This window comes from Scyliorhinus torazame, chromosome 2 (assembly GCF_047496885.1).
Source record: "Scyliorhinus torazame isolate Kashiwa2021f chromosome 2, sScyTor2.1, whole genome shotgun sequence".
Lineage (NCBI taxonomy): Eukaryota > Metazoa > Chordata > Chondrichthyes > Carcharhiniformes > Scyliorhinidae > Scyliorhinus > Scyliorhinus torazame.
The window spans coordinates 296,960,535-296,985,049 of NC_092708.1; the positions used below are offsets into that span (position 1 = coordinate 296,960,535).

At 42.9% G+C, this 24,515-nt stretch overlaps 1 protein-coding gene across 1 annotated transcript in view; it reads left to right on the plus strand.

Annotated features, from left to right (window-relative positions):
• The window catches only part of sec23a (Sec23 homolog A, coat complex II component), a 163,125-nt gene that overhangs the window by 111,420 nt on the left and 27,190 nt on the right, over window positions 1-24,515 (plus strand). The window contains exons 8-12 of the mRNA XM_072488707.1: window positions 9,827-9,985; window positions 13,481-13,596; window positions 15,599-15,722; window positions 17,470-17,550; window positions 18,094-18,183. Coding sequence (XP_072344808.1) covers window positions 9,827-9,985; window positions 13,481-13,596; window positions 15,599-15,722; window positions 17,470-17,550; window positions 18,094-18,183 — 570 coding nt within the window. The remainder of the gene's footprint in view (window positions 1-9,826; window positions 9,986-13,480; window positions 13,597-15,598; window positions 15,723-17,469; window positions 17,551-18,093; window positions 18,184-24,515) is intronic.

Consider the following 24,515-nt stretch of genomic DNA (forward strand, 5'->3'; position numbering starts at 1 on the left):
CAACCATTTGGGAGCCAAGACATCTGAAAAAATATTCTGTCACAGTGCGAGCGCTCTCGTAGCCTGTGTTTGATGGGCTGAGTGGGCGGACAATTTCTCCGTCCTCTGCAAACTTGTTTCAATCAAGTGTTTTGAACATGTAAATAGCAGGTGGGGGGATAGCAACCAAAGGGTCACCGGAAAGGGGACAAAAGTTGTGGCAAAAGTGCATTCTTTAAACCACAGTTATAAAAAGAACAGCAAAAGTGTTTCGAAAATAATTTTCCGAATGGGGTGCGTATGATCAGGGCAAGAATGGGTGGAATCCCCGGGTAGGGCGGTGATCAGTGCCGTTGCTCCACTACCCAAGCTTGGCTGGCCAAATGTATAGGGGGTCCTCCGGCAGGGCAGGGATCAGTGCCATTACTCCACTGCCTGAGTGACCTTCCAAGAGCGGTAAGAATTTGAGGATATATGGACTTCAGCAAACTTGTGCCTTTAACTGCCATGTGGCATCAGAGTAGTCATAACTGTATCAAGAAATTTTTGTGAGGCCGACACACAAAGTCGTACAAGAGAGAGAACATTCAACATTAAAAAAAACAAATTCAAGAAGAAAGCGGGCACGTTCCATCAGGGAGTAGGGCACTATAAATCTCAATCGGTTCCTTTCTCTCATCGTTTGGACACCTCGAGGTTCCATTCCAAAAAGAATCTCAAAGGGGTTAGCATGGTGGTAGTCAGATTCTGAGTCATCACCATCTCCCGGGTGCCAAACTCGTTCATGGAGTTTTAGTGCCAATGCAGCGTGTGCCGTCTGTGTCAGACGACCGGAATTGTCGCGGTGCCACTGTTTTGTATTCTGTAGGGCGGTGGGGGCAAGGGGGGGTGTCACTATCGTCTGGTGGTGGGTCAGGTTCTGGTAATGGCAAATAAATTGTCTCTTAAGAGGATGAACATATCGGTGTCACTGGGGCCATAGTGACTGGGGCCTGGTCTGTGTGTCCATTGTTCGGGTCTGACAAGGGCGTCAGTTGTGCTGTCGCTATCGCTAGCGGCTGAATCAAGTGTTAGGGTGAACGTGGACTCTGGGGGCAGGGTCAAGGTTGTGTCTGTGGACGTGCTGTCCAAATAAATACTCGGCACCCTTCATGGGTCGACCGGTCATGAGGGTATCGGGGGTGTAACCTGTCGAACTCAACACCGTGTTTCTCATAAACATCAGTGTGAATGGGAGCACTGTGTCCCATGTCGTATAATGCTGCTGTACCATCTTCCTAAGTGTGGCCTTTGGTGTCCGGTTCATGCGTTCCACAATGCCGCTGGACTGCAGGTGATAGGCAATGTGAAACTTCTGTGTTATGCCAAAAATCGTCATCACATTTTTCATGACTCTGCCTGTGAAGTGCGAACTTTGGTCCGACTCAATACTACGGGGGAGACCCCATCTAGTGAAAATTTGCTACGTTAGAATTTTTGCCATGGCTTTGGCCATATTTGTTCTTGAAGGGAAAGCTTCTACCCATTTTGTGAATGTGTCGATGATGACCAACACATATTTAAATCCATTTCTGCAGGGGGGAAGGGGACCAATATAGTCTAACTGCAAGTTTGTCCACGGGCCGTTAACAGGGCGGGTGTGTCTTAGCTGACCTTTCTTTGCATATCTGTCCGGGTTGTTCTGTGCGCAAATCAATCCATTCTCAACGTAATGGCTTACGTCGGTTTTTAAATCGGGCCACCTGCAGAGAGGTCTGAGGTGGGCAAGGGTGGATTCTATCCCTTGGTGTCCGTGTCCATCATGGAATTTGCAAATAATCTGGTTCCTATCCTGGGTGGGGACCACATAAATACCGTCCTTTAAAACGATTCCCTCATGGATCGTTAAAGAATCTTTAAACTTATCATACGGAGCTGGGAAGTTTCCTTTTGTGCTTGGGCTAAGTCTTGAATGTTGGTCTGTGAGACCTGAACCTCGTGTACTGGGGCACTCTCGTAGGGGGTTGCCAAAAGTGGCCATGTCGTGAGCCTGCTTTCACTAGGGTGTCTGCTTTCACATTACCGGGTGAGGAGGAACGATGGTGTCTTCTGACTTTAACTATTCTGTATTTTCTACCTTTCGCTGTCTGGAGGATGTGTTTGAGTAATGGCGCTGAGGGTAGGGGTTTTCCGTCGGCGGATATAAATCCTCTAGATTCCCACAGGGACAGAATTCTGTCAGGCTGTCGCAGATGTACAAACTGTCTGAATATATAACTGCTGGGGCTGGGAACGAATCGGGGACTTGGACAATGTAAGCGATAGCTGCTAACTCTGCTGCCTGCAACTTTAATGCGATTTCAGGCAACTTTAATGCGATTTCTACTAAAGCGCGTCCTCTACATAAATTCCACATCCTGTGATTCTTTTTCCATCAAGAACTGTGGAGGAGCCATCTACATAATTTTTTAGAGCTTTGTCTGGGCTGGGTCGTCTGTGGTCGGATGCCTATCTTTTCCGGTACCGACTAGGGAACAAAGGGGCCTGTGCTGTGCTTGGGTGCAATGATCTCGAACTCATGTGGGGTTCCTGCATAGCGTAAATTGTCGGCCAGAAACGTGTGCGTCTTTGTCCGTTTTACAGTAATGTCGTGTCCTTGTATGAAATGAAAATGAAATGAATGAAAATCGCTTATTGTCACAAGTAGGCTTCAATGAAGTTACTGTGAAAAGCCCCTAGTCGCCACATTCCGGCGCCTGTTCGGGGAGGCTGGTACGGGAATTGAACCGTGCTGCTGGCCTGCTTGGTCTGGTTTAAAAGCCAGCGATTTAGCCCAGTGTGCTAAACCAGCCCCTGGAGTAGAAGTAGAGTCCAGCGCGCTGCTCGAATTTGGCTTACTGTGCCGTCTATTAATCTAATAAAAGCTGTGTCGGGGTGTGCTCGGTCAGAATGGTTACGGGGTTGAGCCCGGTTATGTACAAGAAGTACTGTCCCGCCCAGAAAGCTGCTAGCAGGTGCCTTTCGCAGGCTGAAAATCCCTGGTCTACTGGATCTAAAACTCATGAAGCAGAGGCTACGGGTCCTAAACGATCGTGCCTTTTCTGTAGAAGTACGGCCGAAAGGGTTCGGTCGGTGGTCGCTACCTCTATTGCATATGGAGAGTGTGGATCTGAGGCCTTCAAAGCGGGAGCTGTGCTTAGGGTGCGTTTCAATGTGTCTACGGCATCCGTGTGCTGTGGAAGCCATTTCCATGGGGCCTGTTTCTTAAGGAGCTCAGAAAGTGGGGCTGCTTTTGTGGCGAAACCGTCTGGTTCTTGCAGTAACTGACCAGTCCTAAAGATGACCGGAGAGCTGTAACATTTTGGGGCAAAGGCAATTTTATAATGGAATCTATCGGTTTCTGTTCTATTTCACGCTTACCATGCGTGATGACCGTACCTACATAAGTTACTTTTTCCTGGAGAATCTGGGCCTTTTTTGGGTTAATTTTGCATCCAATTTCTTTGAGGAGTCCTAATAATTCCGAAATAAGCGACATGTGCTCTTCCTTGGTGTCAGTCTGTAGGAGCAAGTCGTCCACATACTGAACAAGGCATTCGGGTCGGGAGAATTTTAATAAGCCGTTCGCCAATTGTCTGTGAAAAATGGAGGGGGAGTTGTGGAAGGCACATCCACATGTACTGCTGTCCCTGGAAAGTGAACGCAAATTTGTACTGGCACGTTTTGTCCAATGGAATGGACCAGAAGCCATTGCTAATATCCAAAACCGTGAAGAATTTTGACTGAAGTCCCTGTTTTAACATGGTCTCGGGACTTGTGGCAACGGTGGGGGCTGCTAACATCTTTCTTTGTTTAATTCCCTTTAATTGATGATCAGTCGCCAAGAACCATCTGGTTTCCTTATGGGCCAAATCGGGGCAATATTCGTTGAAGCTACGGGCCGAATCACTACTTGGTTCAATAAACTCTGGATTACTTTGGCTATCTCTCCCTCGGCTTGCTGGGGAAAGCTGTATTGTTTCTGGGGCTTAGGATCAGGACCTGTGATGCTAATCACTCCTGGGATTTTGCCGCCGTCGTGCTTGTGCTGGGCAAACAATGCTTTATGTCTTTTCAAGACTTCTCTAACCGTTTTGTCTGTGGTAATAGTTTGTGGATCAAACCAGTACTCTCCTACTGAGCTAATCTTCTGCCTGCACTTGGCATGATCCACCAAACTCTGCCTCTGTTCCGTGGTGGAACTGTGGCGTGCTTGTAGGGCTGCCTTTAAATCCTCACATTGTTTTCTCAACTATTCTGCTTGGTTCTCTGTTTCCTCTCTTACCAACACCGCACGTTGCATGTCCTGGTAGGCCTTATCGTATTGAATCTGAAAGCTGCTGAGGTGGGCGAGACCAGATTGGTGTGCCCTCTTGACATCATCCATCTCCTTGTCCTTCGCCGCTAGCTGCTCCCGGAATTGCTCTTTACTCTCTCACATTCGCTAACATTTCCTTCTCTACTCCTTTCTTTCTCCTCAAGCTGTCTACGGAGCGTCCTCAAGACTTCCTCTGTGCCACGCAATTGTGCCATGCAGGACACGATTGCCATCGGCTTACGAACCTTACTCAAATTCTTTTTATGCATCTCGGTCAGGCTGTCCCACCAAGTTTGTCCTATGCTGCCAGGACCTGTTTCCTCATTCGTGCAAAATTCCGACCATAGAGACCATCCTTTCCCCTTTAGGTATTTCCTAATCTCTTCCTCCCATATGGGATACTGTTCTGCTCTGTTGGTCGCTGCGACCTCGGGCTCTTGTGGATGCATAAGGCGTTCCATTGCCTTCATTGCCATCCCTACGATTATCTCTGTTTCTACCGGGAATTTGGGACAAGGGGAAATAAAGCGGTGGTGCAAACATGGGTATGGTTCAAGCTATTGTCCGGTTTACGCAACTCCCGAAAGTTTCACGCAACAAAATCTATCAAGGTTACCTTCTATCCCTTTGTTGGTACGCATGCAAATTACACACTTCCGAATTTTGGAGATTTGATCGATAGTGGTTTCACTTGTGGTTTCTTTTACTTTGCCAATTTGGATTTCCAATTCAAACGTTTTTGTGGGTTTTCTCGGAGTGACACGGTCACTTCTGGGACGAGTCCCCTCAGATGTCGCCAATAATTGTTGCCTTTTTTACCTACTGTAAATATGGCAGTCGATGAGGTTGCCTTCCTTTCTGTGGCTATCCATATTCTATTGCTCAGAGTCGCCAGTTATCAAATGATACCACCACAAGGTTCAACCAGATATCGATCAAAGAGCCAAACACCAGTTAGTTAGTTCAAGATAAAGGATACTTTATTTACACACACAATTAATCATGCAACATAAACACTACTAGTTAACTACACCTATCAACTATGACAACCTGTACTTAACTTCAGGCACCCGGCTTAGGTCAGAGGAACAGTCTGGTAGCGGGCGTTGAACTTGAACTTGCTTCTGGTGGTGCTGCACTTGGAAGTAGACGTTGCTGGACGTCGCCAGGTCCAAGAGAGGCCGAACACATGGTGGCCTCTCTCTTTATCCGTGGGGGTTTTTTCACGCTCTTTTGGGCGGTCCTTCAGTTTGGATCCCACTAATTGGGTAACTCCTGATCACTGTGTTCGATTCATAGAATATAGAAAAATACAGCACAGAACAGGCCCTTCGGCCCACGATGTTGTGCTGAAATTTTGTCCTAGATTAAGAACAAATTTATCTACACCCCTTCATTGTACCATAATCCATGTACCTATCCAATATTATTGGATATTATGCAGTTATTCGAACCAAAAGGGGCGGGTGCCTTGATGGCTGGGCGTGTCCCAAGCGATCATTGACCCTGTTGTTTATGCTTCCCGAGTATAGGGAGTGGCGCCGAAATTGCTGGGGTTGTATCGTTCGCTCAAGTATCAGTCCTTTGTCTGGCGGAGATGGGCCATCAAATGCTAATCGGTTGGGGGTTTCGATACCGTCTGGATTCCTCACTCGCAAATATACATTCGGGCTCTGAGCCTGCCTGAAAATCGCATTGTCCATTTTTCCCGCTATGCTTTGCGACCTTCCCTGTTCCTGGTTGTAAGTGGCCATCCCAGATGGCTACACCAACTCCACCCATAAAATGACATCACTGAAGCCATGTGATAAGACAAAAACCTTTCTTAAAGGGACCCTCCCATGACATACTGGAATGATGGGTGTTGCCCATTCACTATGAGGGACAGGTTCCAGATGCTCCAGGTCAGCATCAACTTTTAGTCCTATGGCATAAGGCATGGTTCAGGCCTTCAGAAACTTTGGTTGAGAATCAGATTTTATATTCAATTTTAGGAAATTCCCTTCTTGCTTCCCAAATTTCCTTTGAAAACAACACCATGTACTTGTATCAAAGCTGTCAGACCAGTTTCTTCTGTGGCAATGCCATGTACATTCACCCAGTTTAACTGGATCTTTTCCAGCCATGGCCGTCCAATTAAAGCAGGGTAGTTGCCTTTCACCACGAACTGTGGTAGCTTAGCAGTCAGTCCATTAAGTTCCAAATTGACCTCTATTCTGCCCATCATAGGTACACACTTCACTGTCTATGTTTTCAGAACGCTTTTTGCAGGTGTCGAGGGAAGATATTTCAGCTTCTCCTTATGCAGCATCTCGGATCAGGGAAACAACTGCCCCTATATCTAGCTCCATATGTATTGGTTTGCCCCACAGCAGCGGTGTTACCCAGTATCCCTGTGAACTAGCTGCCACTGACTGGATGAGGAGGGGCCCATTGGAATGAGTGTCACTCTGCTCCTCCCGTTCCTGCTGTATGACACTGATTCTTCTCGTTCTGACAGACTGCAGATAGCTTCTTTCCTGTTTTGCTTTTCGGACTGGGTCCCTTCTTGCCATACTGACGACATTCAAATTCTCTGCACCAACATTCAGATGAATGGTTACCAGGCTTTCCACAATGGTAACATTGTGTGCATGATTAGCTGTCACGTTACGCAGTGGAGTTGAAGCATTCAGTTGCTGTGCTTCTGTTGCAGCCAGCTCCATGGAGACAGCAATGTCTATGGTTTTCTGCAAGGCAAGGTTAGCCTCTGTCAGGAGGTGTTCTGGGTTGCTTCATTACGAAGGCCACAGGCCAACCTGTCACGGAGGATATCGTTCAGTACTTAATTGAATTCACAATGTTCGGTGAGACTGCACAATTAATTCTCACTCTTCTCTTGGTTTATTTTATGAAGCCTAAATCGTTTTGTTATGACATGTGGCATTGGAGGAAAATGCATCTCCAGGAATATTACAATGCCCGTATACGATTATATGCCAGATTGGTCAGGCAGCACCAAACTTAATAGGCCAAAGCTCTTCGATCCCATCACACTTAAGAAAGCTGCCACCTTTCTATCATTTTCAATTGCAATTGCAAGAACAAAAAGCTCAAAACATTGAGTGTTAGAGCTCATTTGCCTGGATGAGTGCAGCTCCAACAACACTCTCAAGAAGCTCGACACCGTCCAGTACCAGGCAGCCTGTTTGATTAATACCCCTTCCAGAAACATTCAAACCCTCCACCGCCGACGAGCAGTGGCAACCGTGAGTACCATCTACAGTTGCACTGCAGTAACTTATCAAGGTTCCTCAGACAGCACCTTCCAAACTCACAACCATCTAGAAGGACAAGATCAGCAGATACCTGGGAACCCCACCATCTGGAGGTTCCCCTCCAAGTCACTCACCACCTTGGGTTGGAAATATATTGCCGTTCCTTCACTGTCGCTGGGGCAACATCCTGGAACTCCCTCACTAACAGCACAGTGGATGCACCTACACCTCTAGGAATGTAGTGGTTCAAGAAGGCAACTCACCACCATCTTCTGAAAGGCAGCTAGGGATGGGCAATAAATGCTGGCCTAGCCAGTGACGCACACATACCATAAATTATTTTTTTTAAAAAAATTGTTCAACAGTCTCATCAACATGACCCACATGTCTGTCTTTTAACTAGTTTATTTATTTATTTTTGGGGGGGATATGTCCCGGGTTTTCTTATTAACTTAAAACAGCAGCGCCTCTAATTGCTGTTTTTCCTTTAAATCTTCCAAACAGCTGTGATTCATTTTTTTTCTATAATACTCTATTGTATTATACTCTACAGTTTATTTTTATTTTTGTTCCAAAATCTACAGGTAGCTGTATTCAACTGCCAGTCTTTTTCTGTAGTGCAGTAAAAATCCAAGATGTGGTTCAGGTGAAAATTAAAGTATCCTTTAATTTCACTTTTCCAGTGGCATTACACAAAGATTGGTCATCCTCATCACCAGTTTGTTTTTGGTCATGGTACCTTTCAAGGTCAAAGAGCACACAAGTTGACACAGGAAGCGATTAAAATTCCAACTGTCTTTTATTGCTGCTGCAGTCAAACTAATAAAACATGGATCCTGCAATTCCACAATGCGCTGACTTGCAAGTACAGCAAGCCAGACAAAATATACAATAAATAACATAGGTCACAAAATTGAATGCCACTCCACAGAAGTTCAGGCCCAATCAGTGGCTGATAACCACTTTGCTCCTACTTTCCTATCACAAAATGCAGGCGGTCCTTTCTTATCTGACCTCCTGACTCAGGCCAGTTGAGAACTATGTAGTGCTGTGTACTCCTGAGGTCTTCAGTTGAGGGCTGCAGAGTCTGGCGCCAGGAAGCCATGCCCCCCCCCCCTTTTTTTGCAGCACCAACTGCTGAAAATAGGTAAGTTTAAAGTTCTTGGGAAGGAGGAGGTCCAGTTGTGGGGAGTGCAGTCAAGGGGTCCTGTGCAGGTTGGTGGTGGTCGGGGAATCCCATGGTGGGGCGTTAGGGGTAGTCAGGGGTCCCTTGGCATTGGGGGATCCCATGGGTAGTGGGGAGACTCCCATTGGGCGGGGGAGGTTAGTCAGGGATCCCTTGTGAGATGGAGAAGATCTATACAATAGTTACCCAGAAGCTCAAAGCAGTTTTAATTAGCCTAAACTTTTCTGAGTATCTCTTGCTGTAACATTGTCACAACTAGCTGAAGCTTGCGATTTGAGTCAGATTTTCGGATGGTACCCAGTGAAGGGCAATTCATAGAATCCCTACAGTGCAGAAAGAAGCCATTCAGCCCATCAAGTCTGCACCGAGCCTCTGAAAGAACACCCTACCTAGGCCCACTACCCTGCCCTATCCCAGTAACACCATCTAACCTTTGGACACTAAGGGGCAATTTAGCATGGCCAATCCACCTAACCTGCACATCTTTGGACTGTGGGAGGGAACCAGAGCTCCCACTGTTGACATTGACTTTGCTGTACCTCTACCCTAGAGGGTAAAGTTAAAACTTTTTCAGAGAAGCCTATTGAAGACCCAATAATATTGTATTAGTTTCAAACAATACACGATTAATAATAATAATTTTTATTAGTGTCACAAGTAGGCTTACATAACACTGCAATGAAGTTACTGCAAAAATCCCCCAGTCGCCATACACCGGCACCTGTTGGGGTACACTGTGGGAGAATTCAGAATGTCCAATTCACCTAACAAGCACATCTTTCGGGACTTGTGGGAGGAAACCGCAGCACCCGAAGGAAACGCACGCAGACATGGGGACAATGTGCAGTGCCGGGAATCGAGCCTGGGTCCCTGGAAATATATATAGATCGTAGAAGATTTGGAAAAGCATTACCTAAATCGGTCAGGATTTTTATAACTTTGAGGTGTATCTTGAATCCCATACAGAAGTGGTAATATAGTGCCATGTTGCACTGTGATGTTTTTGGTTAATTTCTGAGCTGGATATATTTCCTCTTATGTTTTTATCTGATTTTTCTTTCAAAACAGTGCACTTTCCCTAATACTGGAGGTCGGGTGATGATGTTCATTGGGGGCCCAGCCACACAAGGACCTGGAATGGTTGTGGGGGATGACCTGAAGACACCTATCAGATCTTGGCATGACATTGAGAAAGACAACATTAAATATATGAAGAAAGCCATGAAGGTAAAGATTGTACATCGCATTTTCTAAATCGGAACATTGAAACAGGAGTTGAACATTTAGCCCTTCAAGTCTGTTCTGCCATCCAGTGAGATTATGGCTCATCTGTGACCTAGCTACATGTAGCTTTGTCCCATACATTAATACCTTTAGATAACAAAAATCTATTGATCTCAGACTCAAAATTAACAAGTTAATTGTTGTTTGTGGAATAGCATTCCAAACTTGTTCCACCCCTCTGCGGTAGAAAATCCTAAAGACACTCAACCTTTTGAGTGAAAAAATATCTGTGCTCATACTGGTCCTAAACAATCAGCCCTGGCTAAGCCTCTGCGTTCATCATTCCATAATCGGGAGAAACAATCTCAGTATCTACCTTATCAAACCCCTTCGGAATCATGAGCTTTGACAAAGAATCATCCTGACTCAAAACATTAGCCCTCTTCTCTCTCCACAGATTCTGCAAACCTGCTGAGATTGTCCAGTATTTTCTGCTTTTGTTTCCGTTTCAAACATCTGCAGTAATTTGCTTTTATCCCTTCAGAATCTTGTATGTTTCAATGGGATCACTTCTCATTCTTCTAAGCTCCAGAGAATATAGACCCAATTTACTCAACTTCTCATATTAGGACACCCCTCCCTTCTAAGAGACAAATGTGAACCTTTGCTGTACTGTTTCCAATGCAAGTATATCCTTCCTAAAAAATATGGAGACCAAAATTGCACGCAATATTCTATATTGCCAATGCCCTGTACAACTGTAGCAAATCCTCATTTTTGTTCTCTTGACCCCTTGCAACAAAGATAGCATGTAATTTGCCTTCCTAATTGCTTGCTATACCCTGCATGTAAACTTTGTGCTTTTCTATTCTTATGACCACAGTGAATAATCTCTCATTTTCTCCATCTGCCATTTTGTTTTCCACTCACTTGATCTGTCTATATCTCTTTGCAGCCTCCTTGTGTCCTCCTCACAGCTGGCATTCCCACCCAGCTTTGTATTGTCAACAAATGTGGATACATTACTCTCTGTTTCTTCATCGAAGTCATTGATATCGATTGTAAATAGCTAAGGTCCCAGCACTGATCCTTGCAGCACTCCATTAGTAATAGCCTGCCAGCTTGAAAATGCCCAGTTTATTTACTCTATGCTTCCTGTCCAATAACCAATCATCCAACCATGCTAATATATTACCCCAACGTCATGAGCATTTATCTTGTCTATTGACCTTTCATGTGGCACTTTATCAAATGTCTTTGGAAATCCAAGTATACCATATCTACTGGTTTCCCTTATCTATGCTGCTAGTTCTATCCTCAAAAAAAACTCCAATAAATTTGACCAACAGAATTTCCTTTGTGTAAAAGCCATGTTAACGTTGTCTTTTTATAAAAAAAAAAAAAAAAATTATTCAAGGCATGTGGGTGTTGCTGGCTAGGCCAACATTTAATGCGTGCCCCTAATTGTCCTTCAGAAGATGGTGGTGAACTGCCTCTTCTGCTGCAGTCCAGGATCATACTGTGATTCTGTAAGTGCGTTGTTGAGACTTTAATAGATTGCAGCATTTTCCCGATGACTAGCTGCCCTCTAGTTCCCAGTTTTCTCTCTTCCTCCTTTCTTGAGTAATGGGGTTTGATTTGCTAATTTCTGGGACCTAGAGAATTTTGGAAAATCATAACCAACATATCCACTGTCTCTGCACCATCTCTTTTAGAACCCAAGGATGTAAGCCATCAGTTGGATATTTAGTACCTTGACTTTTATCTAATACTTTTTCTTTGCTGATATTAATTACATAGAGTTCCTCCCTCTTATTAGCCCATTGGTTACTCTCTATTATTGATGTGGAATGTGTGCCTTCTACTGTGAAGATAGACACTAAATATTTGTTCAAATTCTCTGCCATTTTCATAATTCTTCCTGTCTCAGCCTCTAAGGAATCAACATTTACTTTTGCTGGTCTCTTCATTTTAATATACTTGCAAAAGCTCTTGCATTCTGTTCTTATAGTCCTGGCTCGTTTACTCTCCTATTCCATTTTTTCCCTTTCTATCAACTTTTTGGTGGTCCTCTGCTGGTTTCTAAAACACACCCAATCCTCAAACTTAGTGCAACTCATTGCATCATTATAGCTTCTTATTTTAATGTAAGACTATGCTTAAGTTCCCTCGGTACGAATGGATCTTTTAAAAAATATTGTTTTTAATAATCTTTATTGTCTCAAGTATGCTTACATCCATTGCAATGAAGTCACTGTGAAAAGCCCCTAGTCGCCACATTCCGGTGCCTGTTCGGGTACACTGAGGGAGAATTCAGAATGTCCGAATTACCTAATAGCACGTCTTTCGGGCCTTGTGGGAGGAAACTGCAGCACTCGGAGGAAACCCACGCAGACACGGGGAGAACGTGCAGACTCCGCACACAGTGACCCAAGCCGGGAATTGAACCTGGGACCCTGGCGCTGTGAAGCCATTGTGCCAACCACTGTGCTACCGTGCTGCCCGGCTTAGTTTTTGTTTTTCAGTGAAATGTATTTTTGTTGAACATTTTTAATTGTTTAGCTATTTCCCATTATGTATTTATGGCCATACCTTTTAATGTTTTCATCCAATTGACCCAGCTCTCTCCCTCATACCTATGTAATTGGTTTTATTTAAGTTTAAGCCTCTTTATGTAATTGGTTTTATTTAAGTTTAAGCCTCTCGTTTGGGATATATTAAGTTTGCAACTTAATATGGAATTTAGTTGTATTGTGATCACTTTTCCCAGAGGGTCTTTCACTATGATCCTGGCTCATCACACGATACTAGATCTAGAATAGCTTTATCCCCAGTTGGTTCCACAACCTAATGCTCCAGCAAATTGTCACAAAAGCATTCTACCAGCTCGTCTTCCATACAACTTTGCCAATTTGTGTGGTCCAGACCCTGTGAAGATTAAAGTCCCCCACAATTGTCTTTGTTATAAGTTTCAATTATTTATTCCTTAAATCCAACAGTATAACCACCATTAAGGGGCCAATAGGCTACTTCTGCCAATGTTTTACTGACACTTGGTATTCCTAATCTCTACCCAGACTGATTCTACTTCTTAATCTTCTGAGACGTAGAATCATAGAATGGTTACAGCACAGAAGGAAGTCATTCACCCCGTCACATCTGTGCTGGCTTTCTGCAAGCGCAACTTGGACAGTCCCTTTCCTTGCAAATTGTTTTTTTTGGAAGCCACGTTGAACCTCCACCACACACTTGTATAATGCCAACCAACTTTTCCTTTATTTTATAGATATTGTGGCACAAATTCAGACTAAAATGCATACTTTTCAAATGAATGTATTCTATGAATAATTCATTAATATAGTAACCGTTGACACAAATTTGGCAGAACTGTTTCAATAGAAAAGTGGTTCGAGAATTTATTTTTGTATCATGCTTATTGTGTGCAGGAGACTGAGTTGGTTTAATATTTCAGTATTTTATCCTTTACTCTTATTATAGCACTATGAAGCCTTGTCAAATCGAGCAGCTGCAAATGGCCATGTCATTGATATCTATGCCTGTGCATTGGATCAGACTGGTCTCAATGAAATGAAATGCTGCCCAAATCATACCGGGTGAGTACAAGCAATGTGGGAGATTCAATTCAAATTACTAATCCTACAGTGCCAAAGTCAAATAATTCATAAAATGTGAGAAAGACAAAGATGTGAGAAAGACAAAGATGCGAGTACAGCGAATAAATTCTGTTATTTGTGTTTTGAATATGTTTGGACTAGGTTACTCCAAGAAAATTTGATCCATTACAATTTTCCAAGAAAAATCTATATCCCCTCAAATCATTATTCTACTTTTCCTTTTTGGCAGTGTACGAAAAAGAAAGCTGAAAATAAATTAGTTAAGATTCTTAGGGAAAGGATTAAATTCCTACCAAGGCACTTCTCTCGTTATCTGTTTAAATGAACCCTTCCAGTGCAATCCAGTGAAATCTCTGCTTCTAGAGATTTACAAAAGTTTAGTTCATTAGTATTGCATGATGCTGCCTGCTGGTGATGCAACACTAGCATTCCATACTGAGGAACACCTTTAGTAAATGAACAATTTCCCTCACACTGTAAAGAGTTTGGTTTGACCATCAACATCAGAAAGACAAATGCCATGATCCAGGATGATGCCATATCACCATCAATCTGCTGTAAGCACATCTGCAAGCGAGATATGAAGGAGGCAGACATTGGCACAGACACTTGGGACATGGTCGCCGATGTCCGTGGCCTCTGGAGACTGACTGTTTGGAGGCCCAGAGAAAACAGTGGCCAGCAAATTCTACACCATCACAGGCCACTGTCTTCCTGTGCAGCACATGTGACCGAGACTGCCATGCCAAAATGAAGTTCCTTAATCAACAACACATCTCTCGTGATGGAAAGTTGCCAAAAAATGCACATAGTTATTCTGTTACATATGTAGATGGTTGAAAAATATATAAAAGATTTGCAGCTGTTCTCCGTTTTATGCCTTTACTGAGTTTAGAGGATGCCCGATGCAATCTCGCTCTGTTTTCAGACTTTATGTAAATCTTGTCACACTCCTTTAAAGGTTTACATTTTCTAACATGTTTATGTCTAAACAAACATGAATATTTCTTTCTATCCAGATGTGAATTTTTGTAGATTAATTTTATACATATATGTGCATCTTTTAAGACCATGTTTTTCTTAGAAGCTTGTAAGTTTGAGCATTGAGCCCATAACCTGTATTTAGCCACTGCCATAAGATCATTATTGAGCAAAGAGTGCCTAACTCTTTGTGCTTCTTTAAAATTGTGGTACAAACACATTGTATGTCAGTTGGTATTTTATATTCCTCCGGTTGCAGCACCTAGTCATCTAATATTCTATTAAATACCATGTTTTGCATGTCACTGTGCTAGATTTTGTTTCAAGTTGTTTGAATATTTAATGCTTCCTAGAAAATAAAGCCATGTTGTATTAATGGGGAATAAAAGCTGGCAGTGATTCTAAATTGCAAATTCTACCCGTTGAGACTATTTTATTGACTTGAGGCGATGAATATTTAGAACGTATGAAATAGGTTTGATTTGCTCCCGGGTTATTCTGATCAAGCATGTTGGGTTTCTCGATGTGTAAAATCCTTAAATATGTGAATGTTCCCACTTGTGCAGATTTGTTTAAAATTTTCTTTCAAATTACATCTGTTCTCCTCCTTACCCTTCCATTCTATTGTAAACTTCTGTGATCATTCACTAGTTCAGCAAATAGCTATCGCGAATATGGCTTCCTGTTTATCCATAAGATGATTTCAAGCAATGGAAGAACAAATCATTCCCTGTCTAATTTTGTTGCTTCCTTCCACAAGAATAACTCCTATCATATATGCTTGCTTAACATGCTAAAGCTTGAATACCAGCATGTCTTCGGGAGCAAATTTGAGCATTGATGCCACAGGAGTGGTATTTGATCTCTGACCTTCCAAACTAACACTTTCATCTGATCTTCCGTTTTTTGTTTTAAAAATCTATCTATTTCTCATGTTATTTTCCATCTCATTTGAAGAAAATGCCAGTGTTTATCCTAACTTTCCTTGTCCTTTCTTCAGGGGTTACATGGTGATGGGAGATTCCTTCAACACATCTCTATTTAAGCAAACCTTTCAGCGAGTGTTTACAAAGGATATTCAGGGGCAATTTAAAATGGCATTTGGTGGTACACTAGAAATTAAGGTAATAGTGGCAGTTTCTCATCGTAATCTGTTTTATTATTCTTACAAACTCTGATTGGAGGCTGTCTTCCTGAATTCTAAAGATTTCCAGAAATCACAAACAAAATCACATCCTCTTAAAAGTTCCTGGGTGGGATTCTCCGTTGCCCGACGGCGAAATCGTATTCGACGATCGGGCGGAGAATCCCCGTTTGTGACTGAATCGGGGTTGGTGCCTCCTCCAAATCAGCGTCACCGAGACACGCGCCACACGCCGTTGCAACAGCGTCAGCGTGCCACTTTGAGGCCCTTCCCTGATGCTCCGCGGACTGTGTCCAGTACCGCCACAGTTGGGCGGGACCGTGCTGCTGGCGGGGGGGCTTCGGCGAGGGCTGGGGGGGACTGGTAGGGGGTGTCCACAGGGACACTATTTGGCCGACCGGGTCTGCGTGCGGCTGGCACCATGTTTTACGGCGCGATCGCTGCAGGTCGTCGCCATGCGCATGTGCAGCTACGGACCCGGCAATTCTCCGGCCGTTTTATGTCGCGAACGCCCGGAGTTTTATGTGGTGCGGCTGCTAGCCCCCCACCGGGCGGAGCATCGGTGCGGGGAGCCGCTGACTTTTTCATCTTAAAAACAGACACATCCTCCAGACGTAGCCTCAAAATAGGAGAATCCAGCCCCCTATATTCTAGGATAAATATATGGATGATAAGGGAGCAGTGTAAATGGGCTTTAGAGTAGTTTCACAGGTCGGCGCAACATCGAGGGCCGAAGGGCCTGTACTGCGCTGTAAAGTTCTATAATGAATGTAAAATGAACTCCATTTTAGTTCATTAGTTTAGCTGAAACACAACATGATATTAGCAAGAAATGTTACACTAAGATAAGAATTTCTACAGAAAGTAAATTGCTATCAATGTTACAACAAAATGGAACTGGATCTTGGCCTAGAGTTTCTTTAAAGTAATATAATTGTAAACATCAACTATATTTTGCGTAAGTCAGAAAGAACACATTTGAATGTTCGCTGTATATCCTTCAGTTCTATATTGTTGTAACAGGAATTATTTTTGTTTTTGCACCACTAATCACTGGGGGATGTGTTTTTATAGTTCAGAATGTTGCAGGTTAGACTGTAAACTCCTGCCTTTCAAATGGTCTTTCTCAACTTTTGATGAAGTCAGGAACAAATATTAACATCCAAAATTGCTTTTGAGAATTTTAAATGTCTGTGAAATGAACTCCAGCTGTAAGCGTCTGACACACATTTTCCTAGTCTGTTCCATCCTGTGGCAGCTAGCTTGTTTATAATTAAGTAAAGAGGAATATTTTCACTGTACATCAAAGGAGATTGATTGACTACTTTTTTGAGTAAGAGTCGTGGTTAATTTTTGAATGAGAAATCTGAACCCGAACATACAATATTACATTTGATAATTAGAATGCCGTCCTCAATTCTGCATGTGATGATGTAAATCTGAGCAGAATGATGTACCAGAAGTTAACTTTATTTTAAAACCTGAATGATTACGATATTCAATGCTCTTCACATGATTGCACAGGGAAATAGATTTGAATGGAAAAATAGAATTTGACCTTCTCATTTTGATATTGGATTTGGAAAGTTTATTTTTAATGTTTCAATACTTCACAATGAGAATAATTAGATTCACTTATACCCTCAGCATTCATAGCCATAGAACTAAACTATTGCTTAAAAAATGCATTAAAGATGTATAATTTTAAAAATTCATTTCTTCTAAAGACATCAAGGGAAATAAAGATTTCTGGAGCCATTGGACCCTGTATATCACTTTGTGCTAAAGGACCTTGTGTGTCAGAAAATGTGAGTGGTATTATGTTTATATTGATTCTTAACTTAAGGATTCATAAGCAGAAAAGTAGGATCAATTGTGCAGTTTTGCTTGTGTTGAAAACAATATCAGCAAGGCATCATCTGTAGTTAGATGGGCAGTTTGTCATGTCAGGAGGCAGTGAGCTCCGAAGGGAGGTGGGACGAGCAGTGTGGATGAGCTGAATTGGGTCTGTGGGTCTAAGGTGTACTTGGGTTGGCGCGGCAGGGTGGTGAGCCACATCTGGGTGGGGGGTGGGGTGGGATGCTGGGGGCCTTGTCCATTCTGGTGGGGGTGCTGAGCCCTTTGCGGTGGGTGGGTTGAGCAGTGTTGGGTGTTGTTGGTAGGTGAGTAGAGGTGAACAGTCTTGTAGGGTGATGTGAGCAGTGTCCAGTGAGGTGAGCAGTGCTGGTGGGGGAGGGGGGACTGGAATAAGTATAGGACAAACTTCCCAAATTTAAATGGAAAATTCCAATATGATATATAGCCTAAAAAATGATAATTTCAGCTAACAGTTTTGATGATTTTCTTCACAGGAAATTGGAACAGGTGGTACCTGCCAGTGGAAGATCTGTGGTCTGGACCACAATACAACTCTTGGTATATACTTTGAAGTTGTGAATCAGGTATGTGGAAAATAGATTAAATTGCAGAGATCTGATACCTCCCCATGATCCCTCGTACTCCCGGGCCCCTGTACTACCACCACAATACTCCCTGATCTCGATTTCATTCACTCAACATTGTCACAACCTTGGATCCCCCCCCCCCCCGCATCTCACACCAATAGCACAGACCATTTCCTCTTTTCCCAGGTATCAGACATCACCACCTTTCTACTGCCATATCGTAAGAATCTTTACCCCAGTTTCCCAGTATGAATATCCTTTTTTGCAGCCTACGTGGCAGATCATCTTCACTACCCACTTTGTGTAATCTCAACGTTTAAAATTAATTACATACATCAATGGCCTTGATTATATTTATAGATTTGTTTATCTACAATTTCCTGCCAAATGTATATCTAATTATGTAATTTCTCAAAATATCACATGAATGTACACATTATTGTGTAACACAAGCCTAATGTGACTTATTCAGTCATAGTTTGCTATCAAACATACTAATATTAGTAATAATTTCCATGGGGGAAAACATACCCTCCAATTTGTCTTGAACAATGCAAACTAGCATTTGTGCATATCTTTGTAGCACTGGTCACAACAAGTTAGAAGATAAGGGGGTCTATAAGGAGAGGGGTTATACCATTGATAGTTTTGATAATGTGAATGATGGGTTTCTAAAAAGAATGAAATCCATACCCGTTTGTGTGAATATTTGTTTATATTCCTATAATTCACAGTGGCTATATATCAAGTGTATTTCATTAGCTTTCAAAAATGTAATATTTTGAGGTTGTAAAAGGTGGTATATTAATGCAGTCTTGTATCAAATATATATTATGAACATGTAAAGTGAGTATATGTATTATAACTATACCATAAAATCATCTATATATTATATGGTCCGTACAAAATCACACCCGTATCTCAATTTGTAGAAACCTTTTTAATCTAAATTTACAGGTTTAATAATGAGAGTTTTGATTAAAAGTAAATTCCTCTGAAATAGTAGATGTAAGATATTTACATCTATTTCAGAGTATTTAATTTATTTTGGGTGTACAATATATATAATTGGTAGATTGCTTTAGCATTTATAGAAAATATTAAAATGTTCTTGGTGTTGAATGTGTTTATTCCTGGATTGGTATGAAGTTGTTTCACTCTTTGAAAAATGAAATGTAAAAAAGAAATGAAAATCGCTTATTGTCACAAGTAGGCTTCAAATGAAGTTACTGTGAAAAGCCCCTAGTCGCCACATTCCGGCGCCTGTTCGGGGAGGCTGTAACGGGAATTGAACCGTGCTGCTGGCCTGCCTTGGTCTGCTTTCAAAGACAGCGATTTAGCCCTGTGCTAAACAGCCCCTAGAAGCACGTTTGTGTTGTAGCTGCCAGTTTTGATATTGACCCAATAGTGAAGGCACAGAATGACAAACCTTTGTTATCTTTCTGGAATCTGTGGTGTGAACTTGTCTGTTGAACATGTTTGTGATAAATGTAGTTGTATGTTTGGGATGTCTTTGGTGTATTCGGTGACAATAATTCACAAATTGCACTCTGTTTTGATGGTCATTAAAATGTGTCCAGGGGATGAAAGTGCATGAGCCACTTGTTTGCTTACTCAATGGGGAAGGGGAAATTCAGGCTTATTTTGCAGTGCTAATGATGGCGAAATGTCGACTTTGCTATCATTACTGCACCTAAACTGACAGTAATTTTGGGAGTCTGCACGTGCAGAATAACATGGAAATTCAGAAGTTGCTGTCATTGATTCTATGCTCCTTCAGAGGGTGCACTGTTGAGATTCACCAGCAAGCCCCACAAGAGTGCAAACCTTAAGCAATCAGTGAATTGACAAAAATGTCCATTTTTGGACAGTGAGTCTTGCTGCAGTTGGCCTTGAAAAAGTTACACCTTTATTGAATGAGGTGTAGCAGGGGTTCTTTTGGTATACTAACTTCATAATTATTCTCCGTTTCTGAGTCACAAGTAGGCTTCAAATGAAGTTACTGTGAAAAGCCCCTAGTCGCCACATTCCGGCGCCTGTTCCGTTTCTGAGTCCAAGTGTTGACTCCAACGGAGAGTACGCAGACTTCCACGTCAGAATAATCGGCACCAAACCCGCACCAATTCCGCTACCGGTGAGGGGCTAGCACCGGTGCCGTGTGGAACACCATCGATTCCCATGAAAAACGGTGGGGGATTCGCTGGTTCCGCGATCGACACCCGCAGGGCTGACAAGCTGCAGCCGCGCTTAAACAATACACCCCCCCTACACACACCCACCCACCCTGATCGAGGCTGAAAAGGATGGGACAGGTTGTGCTGGAGCGCTCATACAGCTGATGGGTCAGCTGGGGCCAGAGGGCACCCAGGTAGGGGGTGAGCTATACAGTCCAGGGCACCAGGTTTAAAGCAGGCTGTCAGCAGCATGAGCAGCCGCATGGTTGCTCTGCAGGCTGCGATAATGGTGTTGTGTACCCGTCCACCCCAACCCCACAGCCCACCTCCTGGCCACCCCCACTATTCTTCCCAACCCTGGCAGAAGCCCCCGGCCAACGGCACTGCTGTTGGCGAAGTATAGCAGTGCTGGACAATGTCCGTACGCCCGCTCTCTCAGCAGCCACCACGTCAGATTCATGATTTGTGAGAGCACACCTGGACCGCACTGTCGGGAATTCGGCCTATCAGAGGCAGAACATCATGAGTGGGCCCACTAATGATATGCGAACGGTGTTGCAACTATGCGCGGCGAGGGTTGCATTGACACTGTTTTCGAGGAGGCGGAGCATATCACGATTCGGCATCAAATCGGTGCCTGCAGCGATTTCAGAGTCGGGAGCTATTCTCTGCCCCGATTTTGCTGTTCGGCTGACGGAGAATCCTGCCCAAGATATGTTTCAGGTTCAATGACCTGAATTTTAAAGACGGTTTTGACCACAGCAGATGTTAATTGTTGAACAAACCGCATCTCAGAGGGAAACTTGGCTTACAGAAATAGCATTTATTTATATTCTGAAAACAAGAAAAGTACTGGTTCCAGTAGAAAGAAGTCCAGTAACATTTTTGGGACTTTAAAAATTAAAAGTAAAAGACTTACTAACAAAAAGAAAATAACACAAACACACAAGACTACAGTTACACAGTTAAAATTAGTTTAAAGCCCCCCCCCCCCCCATCATCCTCGCAAAAAAAAAGACTTCCTATTTGGTCAGATCCGCAAATAAACATCTTCCGGGCAGCATTCCCATATAGATGTTGTAACAAATAAAGTACAGTAATGTTACCCTATCAAACCTCTGTAGCTTTAATAAAGACATACCCCACAACCTCTAAAACGCACTTCCACTCTGCTGTGGAAAGCCGAGACTTCAGAACAAGACTGCTTTTTGCAGCCTAATACTTTCTTGCTTTGACAGGATGGATGGTTCAAACTGCACCTTCTCCCAGTTCAAAGCTTTTCTCGGAGATCTTCCTCACATAGCCAACTACTAATCAACTCAGCATCCCTCCTTGTATATCGGGCTGGATTCTTCATTCCTGCGTCTAAGTGCTGACGCCAGTGGAGAATCTGTGGTGTTCCACGACAGACAAATCAGCGCCACACCCACATTGATTCCAGTACCGGTGAGAGGCTAGCACCGGCGGCGAGTAAAACACCCGCGGAACACGTGAAAACAGTGGAAGAATCGCCGGGTCCGTGCGTACCCATCCACCCCGACCCCACAGCCCATCTTCTCGCCACCCCCCCCCCCCCCCCCCCCCCCTCACTACACCCCTTGGAGCCTTGGCAGAAGCCCCCGATAATGATGTTCAAACAGGATTGTGATAGCTTGTATCTCGATTATGCCAATTTGGAGGAGGCGGAGCATCATGACCCAGTGTCAAACCGGCTGCGATTCCGGCATCGGGGGCCATTCCCCGCCCGATCACCATTCCCGATTTTGGCATCAGGCAACTTTCATCTCTGATTCTATTGTCCTCCACACTTCTTTGAACTCAATCTTTCTAAAATATACAGTCCTTCATGATTTCCTTTATCCCCCACTTCGGGTCAAATAAAATTGAATAAACTTCCCTTGTTCACTTATGAAGTCTTTGCAAGGCATAACAGCATTTTACTTTCCTTTGAAAACAAATAGGTCTCTAAGTATCTCCTGATACAACTTTCTAAATCCATCCTATTTACTTAGAAAACCATTTGACCATAGTTTCAATACAAATGCATTCATTTAGTACCTTCACTCCTTTTCATGACTCATTTCTTACAGACAACCTTTCCTAAATAAATCATTTATACACACAGGCACACGGCCTTCTTCAGAGAATAACATAATGTATAACTTTCTGGTTCCCCAACATTGCATTTAGGGGGTACCCCAATGATGCACTGGGGAATCCCTCGAGGATGTTCCCACATAAGAATTTCCCTGGAAATTGCCTAGAAGTGCTAATTTCCTCTCGACAACTCCACTGGGCTGTGAGCCATCCGACAAAAGCAATTTAAATCGATAACTTAGAATGGTTCTGCCATTTTCACCCTGAAAGAGGAAAAAAATCACTTCTAACTCCAGTCACTATTTTAAAAAAAAACCAGACCCAGCCTCATTCTGAGCACCCACTTGTATGCACGACCCCCTTAGGGTACCCACCACTCCTTCCCGGATTGATGCCCCCCATCTGATCCGCCTCCCCCCTCCCTTTAAACTTCCTTTACAGTAGCCAGTGTTATACAAAGGGGGTGTTTCTTACCTCTCTTTTTCTTATCCCCATTTGTTCCATGCCGTTGCTTCGCTGCTCCTGCCTCACCCAGCCTGGCTGAGGAAAGTTGGGTGAGACAGGGGCTTTGAAATCGCAGAGAAGGTAAATCTGTCGAGAGTGGTAATCCACTGGACATTGCCACTCTTGAGTAAGTTACAGGCCAATGTTGCCCCAAAAATATTTTTAAAAATACATCTGTTCTCACAATGTGTGAAAAACATAACATTTAGTTGAGCAATGGAACTGGGTGAATTGGAACTGGAACCAATCAGTGGCAAGCGGCATAATTGGTATAAGCTTAAATTAATCTGTCTGTGATGAATCATTACAGTGAAGTGTGTGACAACATTCTGTGGATCTGATGGTTGCTTTCTAGAGTTCTTTTGATTGCTCCTAACAATGTAATATTGATCACATAACATGTATGAATTAACCTTGAAGAAGGCAACCATTAAACTGCCATTCCAGAATAATGTTTTTATGTTGAAAATAAATATTTGTAAGTTAGCATCAATAATTAAATGTCAAAGTTCTCAATTAAATTTTAATCAGTGCCTGGGATGTATGCAACGTTTTATAAGAATAGTTCTAGCACCCTGATATTGTGAATCTTAATCTGGAAAAGAATTGTGCGCGCTTCAGATTCACAATTCAAACAACCTTTAATGAAAATCTGGCGGATGAAACTTTGGGCAGAATAAATAATAACATAAAATACTGGGAATACCATGGTGGTGTGCCAGTCAGAATCAGTAAAATGAAAGATCATGGAAATTTAGGAATGAATCATCTTCTGTGAGGTGGGGGGAGCTTTGGTTCCTCAACAATGTTATCACAATACTGCAATAATGTGCACCAAACTTGTAGAAGTATTGTTAAACTGACACTGGCTAAAAATGAATAATATGTTAATAAAGAGAGAAATTTGTTTGCTTAGCACCCTCAGCAGACTTGGTCAATTTCCAGGGGCAGGCAGGGGTATGGACCACTGCCTGTTTGGCCAGCCCAGTAGGCTGAAGAGTTCAATGCAGGTCATAGCCCACAATACCACCTGCCCCTTAGGGATTGATGCAAGTCTGTGTAGTGGCATTACAGAAGTTAATTTATTCCCCACATTGTACTTGTTTGATTACATTCATTCATCAGCTCTTTCATCTGTTTTGAATAAAGTCTTTAATTTAAATTCTTCGGGTTTTCTGCAATACTATTTCATAGTACTTTAGTTATGAATGTGGATGCTTGTAGGATTTCTTGAGATCTGAAGTTCACACGTACTTCTTTAACTGAAGAAAGGGAGTGTTCCTCTTTGTGCAGAACTCTCCTTTTGAGGTTTCTCCAACATTCACACATTGCATTTCTGTATTTCCTGAGTAAACATTAATCGCATTATGAAATAAGACCTTTCATTTTGAAAATTCTGCTGTTTTCAAATCAAGTGATTTACTTGTATAATTATACATAAAACCTTCAAGTTATTTGAACTATTAAAAAACAATCATATATAGAGCACACCTTACAATGGCGAGGATGATAGAAGATGTGTGTAAACATTTGGGGGGAAGCCTCGCAAACCAC